Raw genomic sequence first — 25,396 nt, 5'->3', positions numbered from 1 at the left:
AAGGGACGGAGAGCCAGAGACAGACACACAGGAGACAGAGACAGAGTAAGCCAAAGAGACAGGAAAGAGAAAGAGTCGGAGAGGGACAGGATGCAGAGACAGGAGAGGGACAAAGCAAGACAAAGGCCGACAGAGAGACTAAGAGGGACAGAAAGAAAGTGAGACAGAGAGCCAGAGACATGCAGAGAGATAGGAGACAGAGACGGGGGACAGAGAGAGCATGATAGAGTGAGAAAAAGAGACAGAGAGGGACAGAGGAAGAGACAGCAAGAGAGAGACAGTAGACAGAGGGACAGAGAGGGACAGAAAGAGGCAATGAGCGAGACACAGACAGACAAGGACAGATAGAGACAAAGACAGAGTGACAGCGAGCAAGACAGAGACAGGAGACAGAAAGACAAAGAGAAAGACAGAGACAGAGAGCAAGAGATCAAGACAGACAGAATGAGAGAGACAGACAAAGACAGAGCAAGGCAATAGAGGGAGACAGAGAGAGGGTGAGGCTGAGAGAGACAGGGCAAGACAGAGTGCGAGAAATCGAGAAAAAGAGAAAGAGCAGGGTGAATCACACAGGCAGAGACAGACAGACCGAGAGAGAGAGATGACACCTACTGGTTTAGCAAGGGAGAAGGATAGCATGAAGATGGCACCCACTGGCAAAAATAGAAAGAAAAATAAAGAGCTGGCGTCCACTGGTTTTAGCAAGACAGAAGGAGAGCATGAAAATGGTGCCCACCAACCTCCTTTCCCGGAGAGTACACCTGCAGGTCCCTGCTGCTCAGTCCAACGCTTTAATTATCCACTGAGCCTCCTTCACACAAAGTCTGGGCACTTTTCAAACAGCAGCTTTTGCGCTGTGCCTTGGGGTGAGCAAGGCTGCACGTGAGCCCTCTACCCCGTTTTCCAGTTTGTCGCAGCCCTTGTTGCAAACCCCACTGGTTTTTGAAGCTAGATGTTTTGGGGGCTCGTCTCGCAGAGAGAGGCTCCTGGTTTTGAGTTCTTTCCTGGTGGTGGGTTATCGTGCCAGGGGAAGGTGTGTGGGGGGGATTTGGTGAACCTCTCCTACCCACTTCCATGTGGTTTCCTTCTAGCTCGCCCAATATGCAGGAGTCGCTCAGCTACTTTTTAGGTTTTTTTCAGAGGAAATTGTTCCCTCTGTAGTTGTAGATTCAGTGTGACCATGGGAGGAGGTGAGTTCAGGATCTTCCTAAACCACTATCTTGAACCCGAACTTCCAATATTATTTGAGTCTAGAGTTCTCTAGAAGATTCTCCAGGAGGAGGTCATTCCAATCTGATGACAGACATTTATGTAACTCCAACATAGGGCTGGCACCACGCCTCCTCCTGCAGTGTCCCATCATTCATCCCCAAGATTTCTGTGGTCTCTTGGCCACGGTGGGATGCATTCCTGTGTCTGTGCTAGTCTGCTGATCTGACCACTCATCTCTGCTCATGGCGGTTTTCCCCTTTATATTCTGTGTCCATCAAGGCACAAGGTTCACGTGAAGAGTGTGTGTGGTAGCAGATGGTGGCACCGTGAGGGGTTTCTATCCTAGCCCCATAAGCACTATAACATCAAATGCTCCAATTCCTCATTAGTCACCCTTTCCCACAGGCTCCAGCCACCACAATGTTGCTTGGCCCTTTTCTCCATCCAGACTTGCATACTTCTCTACTCTTCTGTTTGCTGGGACACCTCCCTCTTGTGTCCTAGGACTTCTCCCCCACCCCCAAAAAACCTCTCAATACTCCTTGCAGAGCAATTTAGCTCTCTCTTCTCACCTCACTTCATTTACAAGTCATCTGCTCCTGAGCACCCCTTTTAGCACCACAGGAAACCTGATGGAGACATTGTAATGCTTTTTTTTCCTTTTATTTCTAGTCAATAGAATGGATTAACAATTTTGCTTCCCACTGGGATAAAATATAAATTATTCCCATCTTCCCTAAAACTCTTAAAAGGCAGAAGAAAGTATAGTCAGTTTGGATTTTGAGTAATGATTTTTTTTCCTTGATCCATTTGTGTGAGGAAAAAATATTGCACTTTAAATCCAGATGGCACTGTATATTCTGCCTCACAACAATCTCAAGAAATCTAAACTAAAAAGCAAAATCTGGAGAAGAAACTGGGTAGGCTCATTTTTTTTTTTTTCCTGGGCTCAGCTTGTTCGTTTGTTTGCTTTCTCTGGCTTTTTTCATCTAAACATGTTTGAATGGTTATAAAAATCATGTTTTTACACAGTTTAAATTCTAATGTGGTAGAGTAGAAAAGAACATTAGACTTTTGAAACCATGTGTAATTCTTTCTGAAATTATTTAAGGTACGAATTATAATTAACCCAGTCAATATGCTTAAGCTGTAAACCAAGTTCAGTCCCCTCTAACTGTGCAGTCCTGAGCTGGCTGCTGAATGGGCCAGAACTACAATGTCTGGAAAGTTATTTCAGTCAGCTTCACCTAGTCCAGGCTTTCTCAACTTTGGTACTATTGACATTTGGGGATGGATAATTCTTTGTCCTGTGCATTGTAGGATGTTAAGGAACATTCCTAGCCTCTCCCACTAGAGACCAGTAGCACCTCCCTCCCCAGTCTGACAACCAAAAATGTGTGCAGACATAGCCAAATTTCCTCTTGGGGGAAAATCACCTTTGTTGATAACCATTGACCTAGTGTTTATGTGGTTGTGCAAACCTAGTCTGCAAACTTGGGTTAAATCCAATTAATGCAAAAAAATTTGTTAGCATTGCTGTACATGCCTTGTAGCAACTACTGGTACAGAGCACCACTGCAGGCCTAAAGTCTTCCTGACCATTATAATCTAAGGCAGTGCTATTCAAACTTTAATGTGCATCCCAGTCATCTGGGGATCTTGCTAATAATGCAGATTTGAATTCAGTAGGTCAGGGTAGAGCATGGCATTCTCCGTTTCTAACAGGTTCCAATGTGATGCTGATGGTCCAAGGATCACATTTTGAGCAGTAGCAGGGGTCTAAAGGATGATTCAGTCCTTTGTGGTATAAGCCTTTCTCTGCATACAGTGTCACTATAGGGTGTGCGTTGGTCCGCTAGAACCCTTGGGAGTCAGGTTTGACATAGTCTTCTCTTTTTTCTTTGTCTGCCCTAGGCTGTTGCTGCGAATCCCACTCTATTCCTTCAGTATGGTGCTAGTGGATAAGCATGGCATGGACAAGGAACGCTATGTCTCCCTGGTGATGCCTGTGGCCCTCTTCAACCTGATTGACACATTCCCCTTGAGAAAAGAGGAGATGGTCCTGCAAGCTGAAATGGGCCAGACCTGTAACACCTGATGTGAGGGTTCCTCTCTCTGCAGTTCCTCTTCTCTTTCTACATAGTGCTATGCACACGGAAAAGCCTTAAAAATATCCTTGATGTACAGATTTTTATTTGTAATTTTTAAAGTCTATTTTATTATGAGCTTTCTTTGCACTTAAAAATTAGCATAATGCTTTTTGTACTTTTAAGTGTTCCCAAAAATGATATGAATATGATATTTACTCTTTATAACTCTTTACTCTATCATGGCTGGTTAATTTTGTAGAGAAATTAAAAACCTCAAGCATACACATGCTTTCAATGCATTGTTCAGTGTGACACATACCTTTCTTGTTTTTTATATAAAACCTTTAATAAAATATTTTGGAGCAAATTTATTAAAACTCATTTTGTTTTTCAAGCACCAGCCCTACTTGCTCAGTGTGGCCAGTGGTTTTAGGACTGTGATTCTTTGTGGTGTTTTAAGAATGGAAAAGGGGGAGAAACCTGCTAGAATTTTGAGGATTGCCAGGAAAATAGGTGATGTCATCAAAATGGCGGGCTGAGCTGACCGGGGACTCTCCCCTCCAAACTACAACCAAAGAACCAGAACAGCTGAATTTCAACCAATAACTCTAATAGAGATGGTCAGAGACCCACAGCAGCAAGACAGACAACGGAGAACAGAGACACTGCAGCTGACCTCAGAGGAGCTGGAACGGGGTAAGAGAGAGAGAACTTCGCTCCCTCCCCTAGAGACTGGGATCACTGCCATGGGTGAGGGTAGGAGCAGGGGAGGGGCCACGCAACTGGGCGATCGTCCAGGACTCCCACTGCGGGTATAGTGGAAACCCGCTAATGGGGGAAAGCTTCCACATGTGGGGACCCCATCAAGCCAGGGCCCCAGGAGACCAGAGAGCGAGAGCTGATTGGAATCCAGGTCGGTGCGTCAGAGAAAGTATGCCCTCACCCCCAACCTGTGCTGGGCACCCACCATCACAGCTGAAGGCTGAGGGCTCAGAATGCACGGCTCTCAACCCCCATCTAGTGGCAACAGGCTGTAACTGCAACCGAATACTACCATCATGTGCAAAAACCGCTCCTCTACCATTCAGCAATTTATAAAAGCTCCAGACCAGAAGGGAAACAATAAAAACACAGAATTAAGTCCTGAGGACTTGGAAATAGGTAAACTAAGTGAAAATGAGTTCAGAGTAGCTATCATCAAAAAACTCAGTGAGGTAAAGGGAAATATAGACAAGTCAACGAGTTCTGGAGTTACTTCACAAAAGAGATTGAAACTATAAAGAAGAATCAGTCAGAAATACTAGAGATGAAAAATACAACAGATCAAACAGAATACGGATTCCCTGAATGCCCGTGTAGACACCATAGAGGAGCAAATTAGCATAATTGAAGACAGACAGGTTGAATGGCTCCAGACAGAGGAAGAACGAGAACTAAATTAAAAAGAATGATGAAAATATCACAGAAATAGCAGATTCAATGAAGAGAACCAATTTAAGAATCATCAGAATTCCTGAGGGCGTGGAAAAGGAGCAGAAAGTGTGCTTAATGAAATTATAGAAGAGAACTTCCAAAATCTAGGGATTGAGGGAGAAATGTGTGTGGAGGAAGCTTTCAGACCTCCTAGATTTGTCAATGTAAAAAGACCTACTGCAAGGCATATAGTAGTAAAAATGGCAAAAATGAATGACAAAGAATACTCAGGGCAGTAAGACAGAAGAAAATAACCTACAAAGGAACTCCTATCAGACTTTCAGTGGATTTCTCTACAGAAACCTTACAAGCTAGGAGAGAATGGAATGACATATTCAAAACTTTAAAAGATAAAAATCTTCAGCCAAGAATACTCTATCCAGCAAAAATATCCTTCAGATATGAGGGAGAAATTTAATCTTTTCCAGACAAACAAAAGTTAAGGGAATTTGTAACCAAAAGTCCTCCACTACAAGAAATCCTCAAGAAGGCTCTCATACCTGAAAAAAGAAAAAAAGGGAGAAAGGGGGTCACAAACCACTGAGTGGGGAGACAGATAGAACCAGACTAGGATAGCAAATATTCAACTATAGCAACTAGAAGTAGATTTGTCTTTTTTTTCTTTTTGAGGAAGATTAGCCCTGAGCTAACATCCGCTGCCAATCCTCCTCTTTTTGCTGAGGAAGATTGGCTCTGAGCGAACATCTGTGCCAATCTTCCTCTACTTTCTATATGGGATGCCTGCACAGTGTGGTTTGATAAGCAGTGGGTATGTCCGTGCCTGGGATCTGAACTGGCAGGCCTTGGGCTGCTGAAGCTGAGCGTGTGAACTTAACCAGTTCTGAGCTGAGCTGAGCTCAGATTTGTCTTTATTTTTCTTTAACAGTAGATAGTGATTGCTATCCTGTGAATAGGTTTATATTCTATTTACAAATATGATTTTTTTTTACAAAGCACACTAGTAGCCACTCTTTGACTTCTGTCTCCCTCAGATGTATCAGATAAAGGTCAATGGCATGGCTAAGAGAGGAATGTTAACCAGTGACTAGTTTGGAGGCCACAAAAATTTCAAAAGATCATTTGTCACAATTAAGTAAGCATATATCAACCCACGTTGAAGCTCTCCTGTCTTTGAAAAGCCCATCTGTGCCCTTTGCCACCCAGCCCAAAAGGTCCATGTCTTGAAGATGAGGTGATGTTTGAGGAACTGACCTGATTTCTTTAAACCAGTCTTTCTGATGAACTTAGAATATTACAGGCACTTTGCCCAACAAGATACACATTTTGAAGAAGAATGAATGTACAGTGGTATTTTAAAAATAAATACCCAGAGTGATGCCAGCATCATGGTGGGAGGGTCACTCCTTTTTTTTCCTCCTCTTATATTTACAACCAACTGGACATCCATAACCGAACAAAAGCACCTATGCACAGGACACCTGAGAGCTCCATCCATCTGTGCATCCAAAAGTGGGTGGCTAGGACCTCCGAGGAGGCTATGGAGCCAAGGGGGTTGTGGAAGCAGCAGCACCAGCAGTGGCAGTAGCAACGTTTCTAACAGAGGAAGTGGAAAGTGAAAGAGGGTGAGCAAAAGTCTGCCAGGCTGTGTGGACTGAAGCTGCAAGGCATCCATTGCTCTTCAACAATACCCTTCATTTCTGAAGAGACATCTCTGTGACTTGGGGGAGAAAAAGGACAGGGAAAAGGCAGACAGAGAACTGAAAGAACACATTTCCTGCTGTCTGCCCTGGGATTCCAGCAAGAGTTGCACCCATGGACCTCTGGTACCCTCCAGACTCAAAGATCCCCCTACTGGGCTGTGGGACTACGCAAAGCCCTAAGTGCTAAGCACACATATCTCCCAACTCTTCTACCACCTTTTTCTTTTCCCTACCAGCTCCTTTATGTACATGATCCCAACCTCAGCAGCAAGTCAGCTCCTGTAAGAGAAAAAAAAAACTTCTGCTATAGCACTGCCATTTAGAAGACAAAAGAAAGGCTCCTACCTGCTAACCTGTTGAACTGTTAGAATCAAAGTAAACAATGTCTTACCTAAATAAGAAAGATGTTCCCTACTTCAAATGTGATGGCAGAGGCACATTTCATCAAGCACTGGGAAAAATCATGGTAATATGGCCTCACAAAAAGAAAATGACAATTTTCCAGCAACTGAACATAGAAGACATGGAATATTGCAATCTGATAAATAATTAAAAATAAATGGTATGAAGAAATTGAATGATCTACAAAAAAACTTGGAAAGGCAATTCAGTGAACTCAGGAATGAAATTAATGAAGAGAAGGAGTATGTTACCAAAGAGATTGAAATTCTAAGAACCAAACAAATTCTGGACCTGAAGAACTCAAAAAAATGAGATGAAGAAAGCATTGGAAAAAGAGGAGATCGGATGGAAGAGAGAATAAGCAACCTTGAGGGTAGGAATTTAAAAACGATTTGAGTAGAAGAGGAGAGAGAATTAAGACTTTAAAAAAGTAAAGCAACACTATGAGAACTATCAGACTCCATTAAGGAGCCAACATAAGATTTATAGGTATAGCAGACGGAGAAGAGAGGGACAAAGGAGAAGAGAGCTTATTTAAAGAAATAATAGCTGAGAACTTCCCAAATTTAGGGAAAGAACTGGATCTACAAATCCACAAAGCTAATAGAACACTGTATTATCTCAATGCAGAAAGACCCTCCCCAAGACACCTATCAAAACTGTCCAAAGTCAATGACAAGTCATTTTAAAGGCAGCTGGGGAAAAAAGACAGTAACCTACAAAGAAATCCCTGTTAGTGTCTCAGCAGATATATCAGCAGAAAGTCTATAGATCATGAGAGAACAGAATGACATATTCAAAGTATGGAAAGATAAAAATTGCCAGTCAAGAATACTGTATCTGGCAAAGTTATCCTTCAGATATGAAGGAGAAATAAAGGTTTTCCCAAACAAAAGCTGAGGGAGTTTACCACCACTAGATATGCCTTATAAGAAATGTTGAGAAGAGCTCTTCAAACTGAAATGAAGATATGAAAGTACATAAAACTCTGATTAAGGTGATAAATAGAATTAGAAAACTGTTACTTTATTTTAGAATAGTAAATTGACTACTTAATTATATCATAAAGGTTAAAGGAAAAGAGCATTATAAACAACTATAGCTACTACAATTTGGGAACAAAATCACAGCATAAAAAGAGAGAATTTTGGGGCCAGGCCCAGTGGCCTAATGGATAAGTTCTGTGTGCTCCACTTCAGCAGCCCAGGTTTGGTTCCTGGCTGCAGACCTACATCACTCATCTGTCAGTGGCCATGCTGTTGCAGTGGCTCACATACAAACAGAGGAAGATTGGCAACAGATATTAGCTCAGGGTGAATCTTCCACAGCAAAAAGACAAGATGATGGGCAATAGATGTTACCTCAGGGAAAATCTTCCTCAGCTAGGGAAAAAAAAAAAGAAAAATGAGATGATTTGTGACATCAAAAATACAAAAGGGGAGTAGTAAAAGGATGGAAACTTTATAGGCAAATGAAGATAAATTGCTATCAGCAGAAAAAGGGTTAATTTATCTGAGATATTTTATGTAAACCTAATGGTAACCACAAAGCAAAAATCTAGAGTAGAGACATGAAACATGACAAAAGGGAAGACTATCAAAATCACTATGAAAAACCACCAACTTAGAAAGTAGATAAGAGCAGAAGGAAAAATAAACAGTGGAGGAACAAAATAATCGGAAGGCAAAAGATACAATGGCAGTGGTAAATACTTACATGTGAATAATCACCCTAAATGTAAATGGATTGAACTTACCAATCAAAAGGCACAGGGTGGCCAGATGGATGAAAAAAAAAAAAAAGACCCAACTATATGCTGCCCACAGGAGACTCATTTCAGCTCCACAGACACACATAGGCTCCAAGAGAAGGGATGGAGGAGGATGATCCAAGTAAGTGGAAACCAAAAGAAAGCAGGCTTAGCATACTTATATCAAATAGACTTCAAGCCAAAAATGGTATCAAGAGCAAAGAATGCCATTATATAATGATAAAGGGATCAATACATCACAAAATATAACAATTTAAATATATGCAGTCTAAGCACCTAAGCACTGAAATATATGAAGCAAACAATAACATATCTTAAGGGAAAAATAGACAATGATACAATAATAGTAGGGGAATTTGATACCCCACTCTCAGCAATGGACAGATCATCCAGAAAGAAAACCAATAACGAAACATTGGAATTGAACCATACTTTAGAACAAATGGACTTAAGAGATATATACAAAATAGTCCATTCAAAAGCAGCAGAATACACATTCTTCTCAAGTACACATGGAACATTTTCCAGGATAGATCATATGATAGGACACAAAAGAGATCTTAGCAAATTTAAGAAGACTGAAATCACACCAACTAACTATCTTTTCTGACCACAATGATATAAAATTAGAAATCAACAACAAGAGGAAAAAGAAGATCTACAAATTATGTGGAAACTAAATAACACACTTCTAAACAACCAATGGGTCAAAGAAATAATCAAAAGGGAAATAAAAAATCATCTCCAAACAAATGAAAATGGAAATACGACATAGTAAATCTTGTGGGATGCGGCAAAAGCTTTTCTGTGAGCAAAGTTTATAGTAATAAATGCATAAATTAAGAAATGAGAAAGATCACCAATAAATGGCCTTACTCCTCAAGGAACTAGAGAATTAAGAACAAATTAAGCTCAAAGTTAGCAGAAGGAAGAAAATAATAAATATCAGAGTGAAAATAAATTAAATCGAGACCAGAAAAACAATAGAAAGGATCAATGAAACTAAGAGCTTGTTCTTTGAAAAGATAAAGCAAACTGGTAAACATTTAGCTACACTAAGAAAACAAGAGAGAAGAAAAATAAAATTAGAAATGAAAGAGGAGACTTTTTGTTTGTTTTTTTGAGGAAGATTAGCCCTCAGCTAACTACTGCCAGTCCTCCTCTTTTTGCTGAGGAAGCCTGGCTCTGAGCTAACATCCGTGCCCATCTTCCTCTAGTTTTATACGTGGGACACCTACCACAGCATGGCTGCCCATGTCCGCACCTGGGATCCGAACCAGCAAACCCCGGGCCGTCGAGAAGTGGAATGTGTGAACTTAACCGCTGCGCCACGGGGCGGGCCCTGAAAGAGGAGACATTTTAACTGACACTACAGATATAGAATCCTAAGAGACTACTATGAACAATTATATAGCAACAAATTATATAACCTAGAAGAAATGGATACATTTCTAGAAACATGCAACCTACCAAGACTGAATCAAAAAGTAACAGAAAAGCTGAACAGACTAATAATGAGTAAAGAAATTGAATCAGTAATCAAAAAATTCTGAACACAGACAACTCCAGGACTAGACGGCTTTACTAGTGAATTCTACCAAACATTTAAAGAATAATAATATTGGGGCCAGCCTGGTGGCTCAGCAGTTAAGTGTGCACATTCCGCTTTGACGGCCCGGGGTTCACTGGTTTGGATCCCGGGTGCAGACATGGCACTGCTTGGCAAGCCACACTGTGGTAGGCGTCCCACATATAAAGTAGAGGAAGATGGGCACGGATCTTAGCTCAAGGCCAGTCTTCCTCAGAAAATAGAGGAGGATTGGCAGCAGTTATCTCAGGGCTAATCTTCCTCAAAAAAAAAAAAAAGAATAATTGATATCAGTTCTCCTCAAACTCTTCCAAAATATTGAGGAGGAGGGAATACCTTCAAACTCATTCAATGAAGCTAGCATTACCTTCATAGCAAAACCAGATAAGGACACCACAAAAAAAGAAAACTATAGGCTAATCTCCCTGATGAATATAGATGCAAAAATTCTCAACAAAATAGTAGCAAATGGAATTCGAGAACACATTAAAAGGATTTTACACCATGACTAAGTAGGATTTACCCTTGGGATGCAAGGATATTTCAACATATGCAAATCAATAAATATAATACATCACATCAATAAAATGAAAGATAAAAATTACACTATCATCTCAATAGATGCAGAAAAAGCATTTTCCAAAATACAACATCCTTTAATAATAAAAACCCTTAACAGATTGAGTGTAGAAGGAACATATTCCAACATAAAAAAAGCTATGTACTGCAAACCCACAGCTAGCATTATACTTGATGGAGAAAAATTGAAAGCTTTTCCTCTAAGATCAGGAACAAGTCAAGGATGCCCACTCTCATCACTCCTATACCATATCATAGTAGAAGTCCTAGATAGAGCAATTAGGCAAGACAAAGAAATAAAAGGCATCCAAACCAGAAAGGAAGAGGTAAAATTGTTGCTGTTTGCTGATGGTATGATAGAAAATCCCAAAGAGTCAACAAAAAAACTGTTGGATTTAATCTTTGATCTCAAATTCAGGACACAGAATCAACATCAAAAATCAATTGCATTCTTTTACGCTAATGCAGAATTTGACAAAGAAATAAAACTATTCTATTTACAATAGCATGAAAAATAAAATACTTAGAAATAAATTTAATCAAGGAAGTAAAAGTTCTGTAAAATTAAAACTATATTACTTTGCTGAAAGAAATCAAAGGAGACACAAACAAATGGAGAGACATCTCGTGTTCATGGATCAGAAGAATTATATTGTTAAAATGTCCCTACTCCTCAAAGCCATCTACAGATTCAAAACAATCTACAAGGAACAATCCTAAAATTTGTGTGGAACCACAAAAGACCCCAAATAGCCAAAGCAATCCTGAAAAAAAAAAAAGAACAAAGCTGGAGATATCACAATTCCTGATTTCAAACTATGCTACAAAGCCATAGGAATAAAAACAGTATGGTACTGGCACAAAAATAGACACACAGGCCAATGGAACAGCATAGAGAGCCCAGAATTAAAGCTCAGCATATAGAGTCATCTAATATTCGACAAGGGAACTGAGAATACCCAATGGGGAAAGGATAGTCTCTTCAACAAATAGTGCTGAGAAAACTGGAGAAACACATGCAGAACAAGGAAATTGGATCCCTATCTCACACAACTTAGAAAAATTAACTCGAAATGGATCAAAAACTTAAACATTAGACCTGATACCATTAGACTCCTAGGAGAAAATGAAGTCAAGAAGCTCCTTGATATTGGTCTTGGCAATAATTCCTTGGATATGATGCCAAAAGCACAAACAAGGAGAGCAAAAATCAATGAATGGGACTACATCAAACTCAAAAGCTTCTGTGTAGGAAAAGAAATAAGAAGTGAAAAGATAACCTACAGAATGGTGAAAACTTTTGCAAATCATATATTGGATCAGGGGTTAATATCCAAAATATAGAAAGAACTCATACAACTTAATAACAAAAAAATATGATTAAAAAATGGGCAGAACTGGGAACTTGCCCCATGGCCTAGTGATTCAGTTTGGCATGCTCCGCATTGGCAGCCCCGGTTTGGATCCTGAGTGTGGACCTACACCACTAGTCAGCAGCCATGCTGTGACGGTGACCCACATGCAAAATAAAGGAAGACCGGCACAGATGTTAGGTCAGGGCAAATCTCCCTCAGCAAAAAAACAAACGAAAAAAAGAGCGGGTGGGCAGAACTAAATAAACATTTTTCCAAAGAGGACACCAAGATGGCCAACAGGCACATGAAAAGATACTCAACATCACTAACCATCAGGGAAATTCAAATCAATACCACAGTGAGATATGTCTCACATGTTAGAATGGTTATCATCAAGAAGATAAGAGACAACAGGTGTTGGTGAGGACATGGGTGGAAACAGAACGCTTATACACTATTGGTGGGAATGTAAATTGGTCCAACTACAATGGAAAACAATATGGAGTTTCCTCAAAAACTTAAAAATAGATCTACCATATGATCTAGCAATTCCAATTCTGGGTATATTCCTGAAGGAAATGAAAACAGGATTTTGAAGAGACATATGTACTCCCATGTTCATTGCAGCATTATTAACAATAGCCAAGATACAGGAATAACTCAAATGCCCATCAACAGATGAATGGATAAAAAAGATGTGGTATATACACACAATGGAATATTATTCAGCCATGAGAATGGAGGCTATTGTGCTATTTGCAACAATATGGATAGACTTTGAGCACATTATGCTAAGTGAGATAAGCCAGACAAAGAAAGATAAGTACGGTATGCTATCACTTATATGTAATATCTATACATTGAAAGAAGTCAAACCCGTAAAAAATACTGAGTAAAATGCTGGTTACCATGAGACTGGGAGTGGGAGGATAAGATTGATGTTTAAGGGTACAAACTTGCAATGAGTAAATTGCAGTAAATAAGGCCTAGAGATCTACTGCACAGTACAATAAATATAGACAATAGTATGTACTATAATTATGTAAAGTGATAAATACTGCTACAATGGCAATCATATTACAATATATAAATGTATCAAAGTAACAGGTTGTACACCTTAAATTCACACAATGTTATATGTCAAATTTATCCAAGAAAAATAAGTACCCTATACAAAAAATTGGGGGGCATTTCTAAAGATTAATTTATAGTTTCCCTTCTAGAGAACTGGTTTCTTACTGTGAATCTTAGAGGACTTTTCTATGTATTTTTGACCCTATAAAAACAAATAAGGGGCTGGCCTGGTTGCATAGTGGTTAAGTTCACACACTCCACTTCAGCAGCCTGGTGTTTGCTGGTTCAGATCCTGGGTGTGGACCTATACACCACTCATCAAGCCATGCTGTGGTGGGTGTCCCACATACAAAATGGAGGAAGAAGGGCATAGATGTGCTTCAGGGCCAATCCTCCTCAGCAAAAAGAGGAGGAATGGCAGCGGATGTTAGCTCAGGGCTAATCTTCCTCAAAAAAAAAAACAAACAAAAAACAAAAGGCAAACAAAAAAAACCCAAATAAACAACCCTCAATTCTCTTTGCTCATCCTATTTGATACAGCAGAACTTGTGTGTGTGTGTGTGTAGTGAAGGGGTAGGCAGTGAAATTGGCTGAACTGAAACTGAAAACTGTCTCACTGTCTCTGCTTTGGTGGATGGCAGCTGGAATCTCAGTTCCATCCTTTGAACCTTTGCTAGGCTGCTTGGAACCTGCCCCCATTCCTGATCCGCACGTGCATGGTTCAGCAAGCAGTGAGAAATTTAGGTAGTTTATATACATAATCTGGGCTCTCTTTCTCTGCCCCTCTCTCTGGCTATCTCCTTTCTGAGATATTCCTTCTGACTTTTCAGTTGCTACGGTTGCCCCTACCCTCTCCTCTGGTTCTTCAAACCAGTAAGACTATCTTCATTTAAGGCTCTCCACCAACCCTAGCACGGTGCATACTGCAACCTGCCCTTAGGCAAAACCCAAAAAGCCCTGATGATTCACATAGCATTTTTGCCCTCTTCCAAGTCATAACCACCCTCCAGTATCTGCCTGCTTTTTGGTCACTCTCCAAAGTCTTCAGAGAGGTGTTTTTCATATTTTGTCCTAAGATAGTTGTCTGTGGGAGGTTGGTCCAATAGGAGCTGCCTGACCATTATCTGAAGGCTAATGCAGCCTGAGCCAGAAGGTGGAGGAGTCCAGGCCATTCCCAGAGATCCTCAGATTTCACCACTATAAGCCCTCAACTCTTGAGCTTGAAATTAGATGAATGGGGTGGAAAATGAAGGGAAAAAAGGCAGTGAAGCAATTCAAAGCACAATGAAGAGAGGATTAATGTCCAGGATGTTGGTAACTATATTACACATCCACTCATGTATTAAAAATTCCCTCAAAACGTAGTGGCTTAAAACAATGTCTGGGGGTCAGGGACTTGGGAGCAGTTCAGCTGACCAATTCTGGCTTGTGGTCTCTAATAAGGTTGCAGTCATTTGAAGGCTTGACTGGGGCTGGAGGAGCCACTTCCATGATGGCTCACTCACATAACTGGCTAGTTGGTACTAGTCGTTGGAAGAGGCCTCTGTTCTTCCCCACATGGGCCTCTCCACAGAGTTGCATGAGTGTGCTCATAATGGCTTCTTCCAGTGGAAGCGATCCAAGAGAAAACAAAGTGGAAGTCATAATTTCTTTTATGACCTAGCCTCGGAAGACAAACAGTTCCTTCCACAGTATCCTATTGGTCACACAGGTCAGCCCTATTCAATGTGAGAGGGAAGTATACAAGGCATGGATACTAAGAGGTGAGGATCACTGGGGGCCAATTTTAAGGCTGGCTACTGCAGCATCTATAATCTTTTATATTGGAGAATCATCCAATGATCTTTAGGACAGGGGCAGTGTGTTAGATATTGCAAATAAGTTTGGTCAATATGTATTCGAGCCTTTTTAGCATGTAGATGATGAGAAACATACAAACTACATTTCCCAGACTCCCTTGCAGCTACTGTTTGAGAAGTGATTAAGATTCCATCACTCAGAGGATCAGCCCAGTGGCATAGCAGTTAAGTTCAGTGCACTCCTCATTGGCTGCCTGGGTTCGTGGGTTTGGGTCCTGGATGCGGACCTATACCACTCATCAAGCCATGCTGTGGTGGCAACCCATGTACAAAATAGAGGAAGATTGGCACAGATGTTAGCTCAGGGCCACTCTTCCTCAAGCAAAAAGAGGAAGTCTGCCAACAGATGTCAGCTCAGAGCCAATCTTCCTCACCAAAACAAAAAGTTCCATCAGTCAGATGCATTCAAGTGTGATTTGGTTTTGAAACTAAATCAATGTATGGAAAGAGAAGCAAAAGGCAGGGCATGCACATCACTGGAGATCCTGCCTGAGGCAAGGTGGCTCTTTTGGCAATAGTTGATGGCAGCTTCTTAATTGGGATCATGGCTTTGTGATGGTAGCAAGAATGGAGTGGCTCTAGAACAAGCAAATATAAGGGTTGCTTCCCAATTTGGTAGGCAAATTCCTGATTTTACAGCTTCTTGGCAGCTCCCTTGGCAGTCCCAGGTGTTTTAGGGAGTTGTTCTTGGGGTTCAGTATAAAGTCTCTTTCTTCAGCCCTTCCTCTCCAGTTAAGGAGGTAATCTTCTCTGTTTAATCTAGCTGTCATAGATTCTATCTTCTGCAATTAAATCTTGAGTGATACAGACAGCAAAATAAAAGCTGTAGTCTTCAAACACTGGATTTCTTGGACTTTCCTTCCTTGAAACTCTATAGTTGATAGAGATATTCAAGAACCTCTTGGAGAAATATCTCATAAGCCATAATGAAACCAATCAGCACAACTGACCATTTTTCTTCACCAATGCTTAATCATCCAGATGGAGGAAGAGAGAAGGCACATTGGAGAACTCATCTTGGGGTGGAGGGTTGTGGTAAAGGTGTGGTGGCAGGACAAGGATGAGGGAGTAGACTCTAGTATTGAGAAAATGAATCATGTGATGACCCATGAGGTCCAGAATTAGTCTGAAAAGAAATAAGGACAGTAATGGGGCTGATATATGAAAGAATATATGGAAGGGCTAGTGATCCTAATGTAGTTGAAGAGTGAGTGTAATGAGTGTAAAGATAGGAGGCATTTAGAATATAGAAGGTGACAGCCAGAGAAGGGAAGAAAATGTCATTGGAACTTTGATGTCAGGGAGATGGATGGGTTGTCCATATGGATGATGAAACTTCCTGGCTAGAGTTAAGGCAGAGGAGATAAATGAGGTTCAAGTTCCAAGGGCTTATATAAGTGTGGAGGAGACAACTGAATGTAAATAGGTGACCACAAGGGGAGGGTGGTGGAGAGTGATATGGTAGGTGGCAGGAATCTCAGAGAGAGAGTCTTTTGCTTAAATTAGGAAAGAATGATCAACTGGAAGGGGAAGTGGGGAAGTGGGAGGATATTCATACTACCTCTCAATCAAGAGATATTGGAGTATGGAAGAAAGAACAAAATCCTGTATGAAAAGTGATGCAGAAGAAAATCAGGATTTACTTAGGATTATCTTGAAAAGGTACCAAAGATAAAGGAAGGTTATTTTACTACAAAATGTGCATGTGTGGCAGTGGTCCAGAAGGCATCACAGAAAGGTCTGGGAGAGAGTTCAGCTGGGACACACTCAGAACAGTATGAGAATGAGAGGACAACAGAAGACTAATCAGGGATTGGCAAGACATCCTAAGCTTCTAAGTGGAAGATCATAGAAATAAGAGTATGGATGAACTTGACCGGCTTTGAGGTTCCCATTTCAGAGTACAATTGTTTTGGTGCCAGAACTGACTCTCATGGTGATTTCTGTGTAACCTGTCCCAAACTCTGAGGCAGGAAGAGCCAGGTCAAGCCCCCCACCATTGCCAGAACTGACCCCATGGTGGAGGCTGGGCCTGGCTCTTCCTGTTTTAGGCTCTAGGAGAGGTTACACAGGAATCATCATGAGTTCCACAAAAAGGTACGATAATTCCCTAGAGAGTAGCTGGTTCTATGTATGGGGCAGGAAAAAACTCAAAAGGGAGCCTGAGACATCTTGCTGTTGTCAGAGGGTAAGAATGCTTTCAAAGGTAACTGAGCTAATATTTTTTTAAAACAAAGATAAAGAACCTCTGCAAGTCAATAATAAAATACAAATAATAAAATATGAGCAAAAGATTTGATCAGACAGTTCACAAAGAAGACATATGAATGGGGCCAATGAGCACATGAAAAGATGCTCAACATCTTTAGGCATCAGGGAAATAAAAAATAAAAACCACAATAAAATACCACTTGAGTGGTTAAAATTAAAAATGTTCATAATACTAAGTGTAGACAGGAGGTGAAACAATGGAAACTCTTAAACACTGCTTCTAGGAGTGTGAAGTGGTAAAAGTACTTTGGAAAACTGGTGGTTTCTTCTAAAGTTAAACATACAACTTCCCTAAGACCCAACAATTCCACTTCTAGGTATTTATTTAAGAGAAAAGAAAATGTATATATGCAAAAGTGCTTGCAGCTTTATTCTTAATAAACTCTATGGGAATGGCCCAGGAGAATGTATAAACTGGCATGATGGAATACTACTCAGCAATAAAAATGAACAAATTGCCAATATGTGCAACATATAGATGAAATTCAAAAGCACTATCCTGAGTGAAAGAAGCCAGACTCAAACGAGTACATATTGTATAATTCCCTTTATATGAAATTTGTGAACAGGCAAACCTGGTCTGTAGTGACAAAAATCAGCACAACAGTGGTTTCATCTTTCAGAGGAGAAACTGATGGGAAAGGAGCACAAGGGACACATCATGGGGTGTTAGAAATGTTCTCTCTCCATAGGAGTGTGGGCTACACGGCTGGATACATTTTTTAAAGAAGATCCCACTGTATGCTTTAAATAGGATGCATTTTATTATAGGTAAATTACACTTCACAAAAAAGTAAAAAATCAAGGAATAAATGTTAGCCTGAAGAAAGGCCTAATAAAGCCCAAGTGCTGATTTAAATTTTAACGCTAAAAATATGATAATGATTAATGTCAACTGGATTAAATCTGACTCCAAAAGCAAAGGCAACAGAAGCAAAAATAAACAAGTGGAAGCTATATCACACTAAAAAGCTTCTGCACAGCAAAGGAAATCATCAACAAAATGAAAAGGCAACCTACTGAATGGGAGGAAATATATGCAAATCACATAGCTGGGTAAGTTAATATCCAAAATATATAAAAACTCATATAGGGGCTGGCCCTGTGGCCGAGTGGTTAAGTTCACGTGTTCCACTGCAGATGGCCCAGTGTTTCGTTTGTTCGAATCCTGGGCGCGGACACGGCACTGCTCGTCAAACCACGCTGAGGTGGTGTCCCACATGCCACAACTAGAAGGACCCACAACGAAGAATGTACAACTATGTACTTGGGGGCTTTGGGGAAAAAAAGGAAAAAATAAAATCTTAAAAAACACAAAAAAAACCTCACATAACTGAATAGCAAAAATAAAAAAATCCAATTAAAAAATGGGAAGAAAATCTGAAGAGACATTTTTCTGAAGAAGAAATACAGATGACCAACAGGTACATGAAAAGATGCTCAACATCCCTAATTATCAGGGAAATGCAAATCAAAACCACAGTGAGATATCACCTCACACCTCCTAGAATGGCTCTCAGCAAAGAGACAAGAAATAACAAGTGTTGGCAAGGATGTAGGGAAAAGGGGACCCTTGTATACTGTCGGTGGGAATGTAAACTGATACCGCCACTATGGAAAACAGTATGGAGGTTCTTCAAAAAATTAAAAATAGAACTAGCATATGATCCAGCAATTCCACTTCTAGGTATTTATCTGAAGAAAATGAAACACTAAGTCAATCGAAGTATAAGAAGCAAATCTGGCTTCACAGAGATATATATTTGGAAAAGAGACGAGTATTTTAATAGCCTATTTAGATAACTGTGGATATTTTTCTCTGACACTTCACCAAAACTCAGCAAGTGGTAGTTCCTTAAAGATTAATGTCAACGTGGAAAACTCAGGACTCTGTTGCATTAAAATCCATTGGTCTATCTTGCACTTTGAATGGATCTTCTACCCATGCACGATTTTGTAACTCATCCATTGGTCATTTCGAAAATATTGGTTCACTGAGTCAGGTAGATCTTCCAAAAGTCAATCAAATTTGTCATACAATATTAAAAAACCATATTAGTTAAGGTCCTCACCAATCTTATCAGAAAAGTCTCTAAGTATTGGGAAACCGTCACACACAATAGTGTATGAAAGTTTTCCAAAATTCGAATTTTTGCTTCAAATCTCAAATTTTATCATTGGCAATAAATACCGTCAGTTGTTTTCCCTGAAGTGACAGGCTCACTTTGTTCATTTTTGAGAAAATGCATGCCCAATCCTCAAGGCTGAATAACTGTAGTTTATCTGTCATTCATTCTTTAAAATAAAAATGGTGAAAAACGCAGCCAGTTCAATTTGCAACTCACACGCACAAGTGCTTTTCCTTGAGACAAACTTTGTACTTTAGTATGCGCAAAAAATATTAACAACAGATCTACTTAAAGGTCAAGATTTAATAACATTAATAATTTTTACTGCTTCATCAAGGACTTTTACAAATGAAAGTGGTATTTTATATTTTTACTGTGAGTGCATAAAGGCAAAGAAACACACTGCCTCGATTCATGCTAAAGCGCCTGCATTTTCACTCACCATTGCTTCTGGACCGTCGGTGCAAATGTTAACACAGTGTAAAAAGCAAAGAAGGAAAATAGCTTTGACATTGCTGACAGCCTGAAAAGGTTTTAGGACACCTAGGTGTCCTCAGACCACACATTGTAAACTGCTGCCTTAAACTGAAGTGCACTGATTGTTCATATGGTTCTGGAATAGTGACAGAGGTTTGAGTAGAAAGGAGTGGAAGCATAACAACAATTTGACTTTTTCTTCAAGTCCGGCAGGACTCGTGCAGAGTGCCCCTAGCAGCCATGTGCCTTGTAGAGACCCAAAGTGCCAGGGAAAATCCCTCCAAATTTGCTGCATCTCTTCCTGCTTTCTGCAGCTATCTTTCTTTTGATAAGTTCTATATCCTTCACTAAACTAGTCACAAATGAATAGTATAGGATGAGTGGACTCTTTTGACCCACCGAGAATCCAAACAGTAACATGGCACACATATACATTTAATCTTCTCAAGAAGTCACAAATACTTCCTTTTTTTCCAGCTTTGCTTGCTTTTTAACAACATTAAATTTGGGACTGGGAGTAACAGAAGAGATGCTGGAAGGTTCTCCTTAGCTTAGTGCCGGAAGGGCTGCCGCAGTCAGGGGTGTGTCTTTTTCAGCAGGACCTCCAACCACCACGGCCTTGGCCTACCAGTTCTCTCAATACCCTTTGCGTCAGTCGTTCTTAACCTTGAAGGCACATTGGAACTACTTGGGGAGCTTTAAAAGATACTAATGTCTTGGGTCCACCCCCCAAGATTATGATGTAATTTTTATGGGTGCAGACAGGGCATGGGGGATTTTAAAAGCTTCCAAGGAGATTCTCACTTGCAGCCAAGGGTGAGAATCACTGTTCTGGGTGAGGTGAGAAGGATGCCTGTGTAACCACTGATAGAAACACTTACCAAAGTCATTGCTTCTCTGCCTATGGCCAATGTTATTTTGTATTACAAAGTCAGAATTATGCTTGACTCATTAAAAATGTAGCACTGATTGCTCCTTAGGAAAAAGGCATAGGAATGATGCAAAGCATCCAGCTTTGTTAACCAGAATCCATTTTACTGGTGAATGTGCAGTGTCAGAATGCATTTCTATTATTTCTGAAGATGCTCAGGTTAAGGATTTGTTTTCCCATTTGTTCTATGGCTGTGTTGGTGCTTGGGGGAAATTTACTTTCTGTGCACAGAGTTTGGAATTTTGTTTTGTCTGTCTGTCTCTCCATCAGAAGCAAGAAGTTTCCCCGCAGGATGGTGTTGTGTTTAGGCAGCAGTACTCTGAGACTACCAAATTAATTTCAAATGGAACTAAAATGCTATCACCTGTCTGGCCACAGAGAAAATCTGAACTCCTCTCTCTGAGTATCTTCCAATGTGCCTCTTAGCGTCAAGGAATTCCATTTGACTCTTAGGCAGGCTGTTAAGTGGGTTTTTCATGCCCTCTGAGACTAACCATGGACTCAAAGGCTTGGAAAGAGGAGTCACTTCTTTCTTGGAAAATTGGAGTGGGAAGAAATACTCTCCTTTCTCAACAAGTGGCAGCAATTTTAGAAGATGGTCTTACTAAGGGACTGAGTTCCAAGGCCCTCTAGAGCAATGCTCCTTGGAGTGTAGTCCTACTGGCTGCCGGTCCCTGCACCATTTGTTACTGATTCACAAAGAAACAGGGATCGTCCCCCAGAATGTAAATCAACAATGTCAATAAACACATTATTTAGTGTGGCTGATATTTTTTGATAGCAAAACGTTCTCAGTGAAGGAAGCAGCTCATTGATTTACATTCTTTTTTCTTTTTTCCAAGGAAGATTAGCCCTGAGCTAACATCTGCCAATCCTCCTCTTTTTGCTGAGGAAGATGGACCCTGAGCTCACATCCGTGACCATCTTCCTCTGCTTTATATGTGGGACGCCTACCACAGCATGGCTTGCCACGCGGTGCCAGGTGCTGTGTCCACACCTGGGATCCGAACCGGCAAACCCTGGGCCGCCAAAGCAGAATGTGCACACACAACCACTGCACCACCGGGCCGGCCCCTCATTGATTTACATTCTGATGTAAGCTCCTTGTTTTATCACATAGTAGTGCTCTGAGTAGCATTGTGCTAGAGGAGGGCCAGAGGCAAGACACTTGTTCCTTTGTCTCTATGGGGACAATTAGGAATTAGGAAAAGGAGACCCAATAATTTTCTAAAGGCATAGTTGCTCTTGTGCTAGCATGAATAGCCTCAGTCATTGCTAAATTTCTGCAATAAGACAGCCTATGCAGTTCTGATTAGTAGTTTTGCTAAAGGGTTGTTAAGTTCTAGACAGGCAGCCTAGACTGAGTAATGTCTGAGGCTGTAAAGAAGGTTCATGCCTGTTAAAATAGGCTTGGCCAGAATATATGCCAGTTGTCACATAGAGCAGTAAATGTGAGTTAACTGCAACTCCTGAGGAACGTGACGCGTTCCCAGACTGGTGGACCATTCTCTTCTTGCAGAAGCTCTGAAGTCAGTTCATGAAGAGTCACAAACAACAGTAACTTGTACTGCTTCACAAAAAGCAAAATTTTACCTATGTTGGTAGCATTTGCTTTGGAATTATTTCATGAAAAATGAAATGACTAATGTTTTAGCCCTGATGTAACAAGTAGGAATCCTGCAAGGCCATGATCTTCTCATTGATTACCAGTCTCAAGACTGAGAAAGAACAGCTAAGTACTTAGGAACAATCAGTGTTGATTCTGCTTTTTGAAGTTCATTCTGAACAACACATAATCTGTCACACCACTACAGTGTATCTGTCTTTGAGAGGAGCTGCACTGTGAATGTTAATCATTCATTGATTCATTCATTTACCAGGAATATAGTGCAACTAGCATAGTTCATTGATCCTAAGATGTACATGTTTTTCACATTTTAACAGCTCTGAAGTGAGGAGTATCTTACAATCAATAACGTCTTTTTTAGTTAAAGTCCTGGTAGCAGCCAGATGGCAGACTCAAATGGGAATTGAAGAGGACACAATGAAAGGATTATTTATAACGCTGTGGGCCTGGTAAAGGGAAGTCAACAAGGGGTACTGAAGCACCTCAAACAAGCTAGCAGCATCAGAGAACATTTACCACCCCCTAGGCCTGTAGGACAAGGGGAGGGAGTGATTATACTGGAAGCCAGAGAGAAAACTGTAGGCACAGTTTTAGGACAGATCACCTAAGAGGAGTTGTGGTAGAGGAACACAGCCTTTAACAACCTTCAGCCTAGCAGGGAGGGAGCATGGGGAATAAAAAAGCTGAACTTTCTCTCCTCCTGTCCTCTCATCTCCTGCTATTGGCTCCAATTGGCAAACCCAATTGAAAACCAGAGGGCAAAGGAGCAAAGCACAGAGCAGTCTGGAAAATTGCAGAGAGTGAGTCTGTGAACAGAGAATATCCGGCACAGTTCATCCCTTTTACCCTCAGCATCTACTCTTTTCTTTTGTCTGAATAAAAAAATCTCACATCCCCATCATCTACTGCAGAAGTCAGCAAACTCCAGCCCACAGGCTGGCCATCTGTTTTTGTAAGTAGTTTTAATTGGAACATAAGCACACACATTCTTTTACATACTGTTTATGGCTGCTTTTGCTCTACAACAGCAGAGATAAGTAGTTGCGACAAAGACTGTATGGCCCACAAAGCCTGAACTATTTAGTATCTAGCTCTTTAAGGAAACGTTCTGACCCCTGACGACTGTATCATTGCAAAGTAATAGCAGTTCTGTCATACTCCCACATGAAACCTAAGACCTTAGCTACCACCAGTGCTCTTTATATAAGATAGTAGGAGGAGGAAGGGGTTAAGGAGACAGTTAATCAACATAGGGCATAGGTGCTTCAATCCCACTTCTGTACCTGGTCATGAGTTCGGAGTTGATAATCATTTGAAATTCTTACTCTCTGCCAGCACTTCAGCTAGATGGATTTCTTTACCTGGAGGATTGACCAAAACCTTCATTCCTGAAGGATCTGATTCCTTAGTGGCCCTGTTTTTTGTTTTTTTGCTGAGGAAGGTTCACCCTGAGCTAACATCCGTGCCAATCTTCCTCTATTTTTTAGTATGTGGGTCACCAGCACAGCATGGCTGCTAACAGAGCAGTGTAGGTCCATGCCTTGGAATTAAACCTAGGCCACCAAAGCGGAGCACACCAAACTTAACCACTAGGCTACCGGGGATGGCCCCAGTGGCCCTGTTTTTATTGGTTGCTGCAGTTTTCCACTGACCAGCACTACTGAGCAACAAAGTGCTGAAGTATGCCTCAATAAATCCCCTGAGCTCTACGCAGAGTTCTCCTCATAACACTTGTGTGTGAGCAAGTCAATTTCCTGTTGATAATCACCTGAGCAAGTACAGGTGGGCCCTTCTCTACCTGCAGGTTTAGAAGTGTGAGGAGCTCAAAATGTTTAAGAGGGATTCTTAGCTTCCAATGTAATAGAACCATACCTGTTGCCTATATCAGTTTCCTTCTTTGGGTACTAGAAACCTTAGGCTTGTTGAACCCAAGTTTATGGAGATATACAGGAAAAACTCCTTAAATAAGCTATTAAGCACAATAATGAGAAGGGCCACTCCCAGCTCCACATCTTCATCCCAGAACTCATGTGCTTTGGTTATGAGGGAGACAGCACAATATCTTGGCTGCTAGTTTAAAGCACATACTACATCATGTAAGATACCTCCTCAGCCTCACTAAGTATTGTCTATCAGATAATTCTGTAACTGAGCTTTCAGCAAGCCATTTCAATGTTCCATCAAGTCAGCTATTTTGGGGTGATGAGACATGTAGTAAGACCAATGAATTCCACAGCATGAACTCACAGATGTGCTTTCTTCACTGTAAATTGAGTTTCTTGGTTAGAGGAGATATTCTTTGAGGCTCAGTATAATGGTACATTCACATGACAGAGAGAACAGTTTATCTTTACTTCCTTATCTAAGAAAGGCTATCATCTCTCTTGCTCTTTGTTATAAGGTACTCCAGAGGGATCTTGATCGTCTTTATATATGGAATAGCATGCTGATCCATTGTTCTGAAGATGTTTTGCTATTCCAGATGTGCTATCTTTACTAGAGCAAAGCAATAAAGCCCCTAGTACATGATACCCACATAGTGACCAGGAAAATGCTTTCTTTTTAATTCCCATCAGCAAAAATAGTTAGAAGCAGGGGTGCCTGCTGTAGAGAGCACACAGAATCTTCTCCAGGCAACATAGCTCTTTAAATGACCATCTTTGCACATTCTGGGATACTTAAAAGGGGAATCCTTCTTGATTTCTGGCTACCCGATACTTTTTCTGCAAATTAGAGGCATTAAGATTGGATGGTCATTTTTTTCCATTCAAACAAATTAAGCATCTATTACTTTACCAAGTGTCAGTAATGCTCCTCAAATATGTGCGCAATACAAACCTACAATTCTATTTTGAGAGCCTACTCCCTAAGATCCTGATCCCAATTACTATATCAAT

General features: G+C 40.7%; 2 protein-coding genes across 6 annotated transcripts in view; one reads left to right on the top strand and one right to left on the bottom strand.

Annotated features, from left to right (window-relative positions):
• The window catches only part of SRPX (sushi repeat containing protein X-linked), a 93,521-nt gene extending 89,852 nt beyond the window's left edge, over window positions 1–3,669 (top strand). For all 3 annotated transcript variants that reach the window (XM_070257795.1, XM_005614064.4, XM_005614065.4), the window contains one exon: window positions 3,127–3,669. In XM_070257795.1, coding sequence (XP_070113896.1) covers window positions 3,127–3,310 — 184 coding nt within the window. In that variant the 3' untranslated portion in view covers window positions 3,311–3,669. The remainder of the gene's footprint in view (window positions 1–3,126) is intronic.
• The window catches only part of SYTL5 (synaptotagmin like 5), a 277,903-nt gene that overhangs the window by 17,651 nt on the left and 234,856 nt on the right, over window positions 1–25,396 (bottom strand). The window lies entirely within an intron of this gene.

This window comes from Equus caballus, chromosome X (genome assembly GCF_041296265.1).
Source record: "Equus caballus isolate H_3958 breed thoroughbred chromosome X, TB-T2T, whole genome shotgun sequence".
NCBI classification, from domain to species: domain Eukaryota; kingdom Metazoa; phylum Chordata; class Mammalia; order Perissodactyla; family Equidae; genus Equus; species Equus caballus.
Note: the sequence above shows the minus strand (reverse complement) of the source record. Positions and strands in the feature narration are given on the sequence as shown.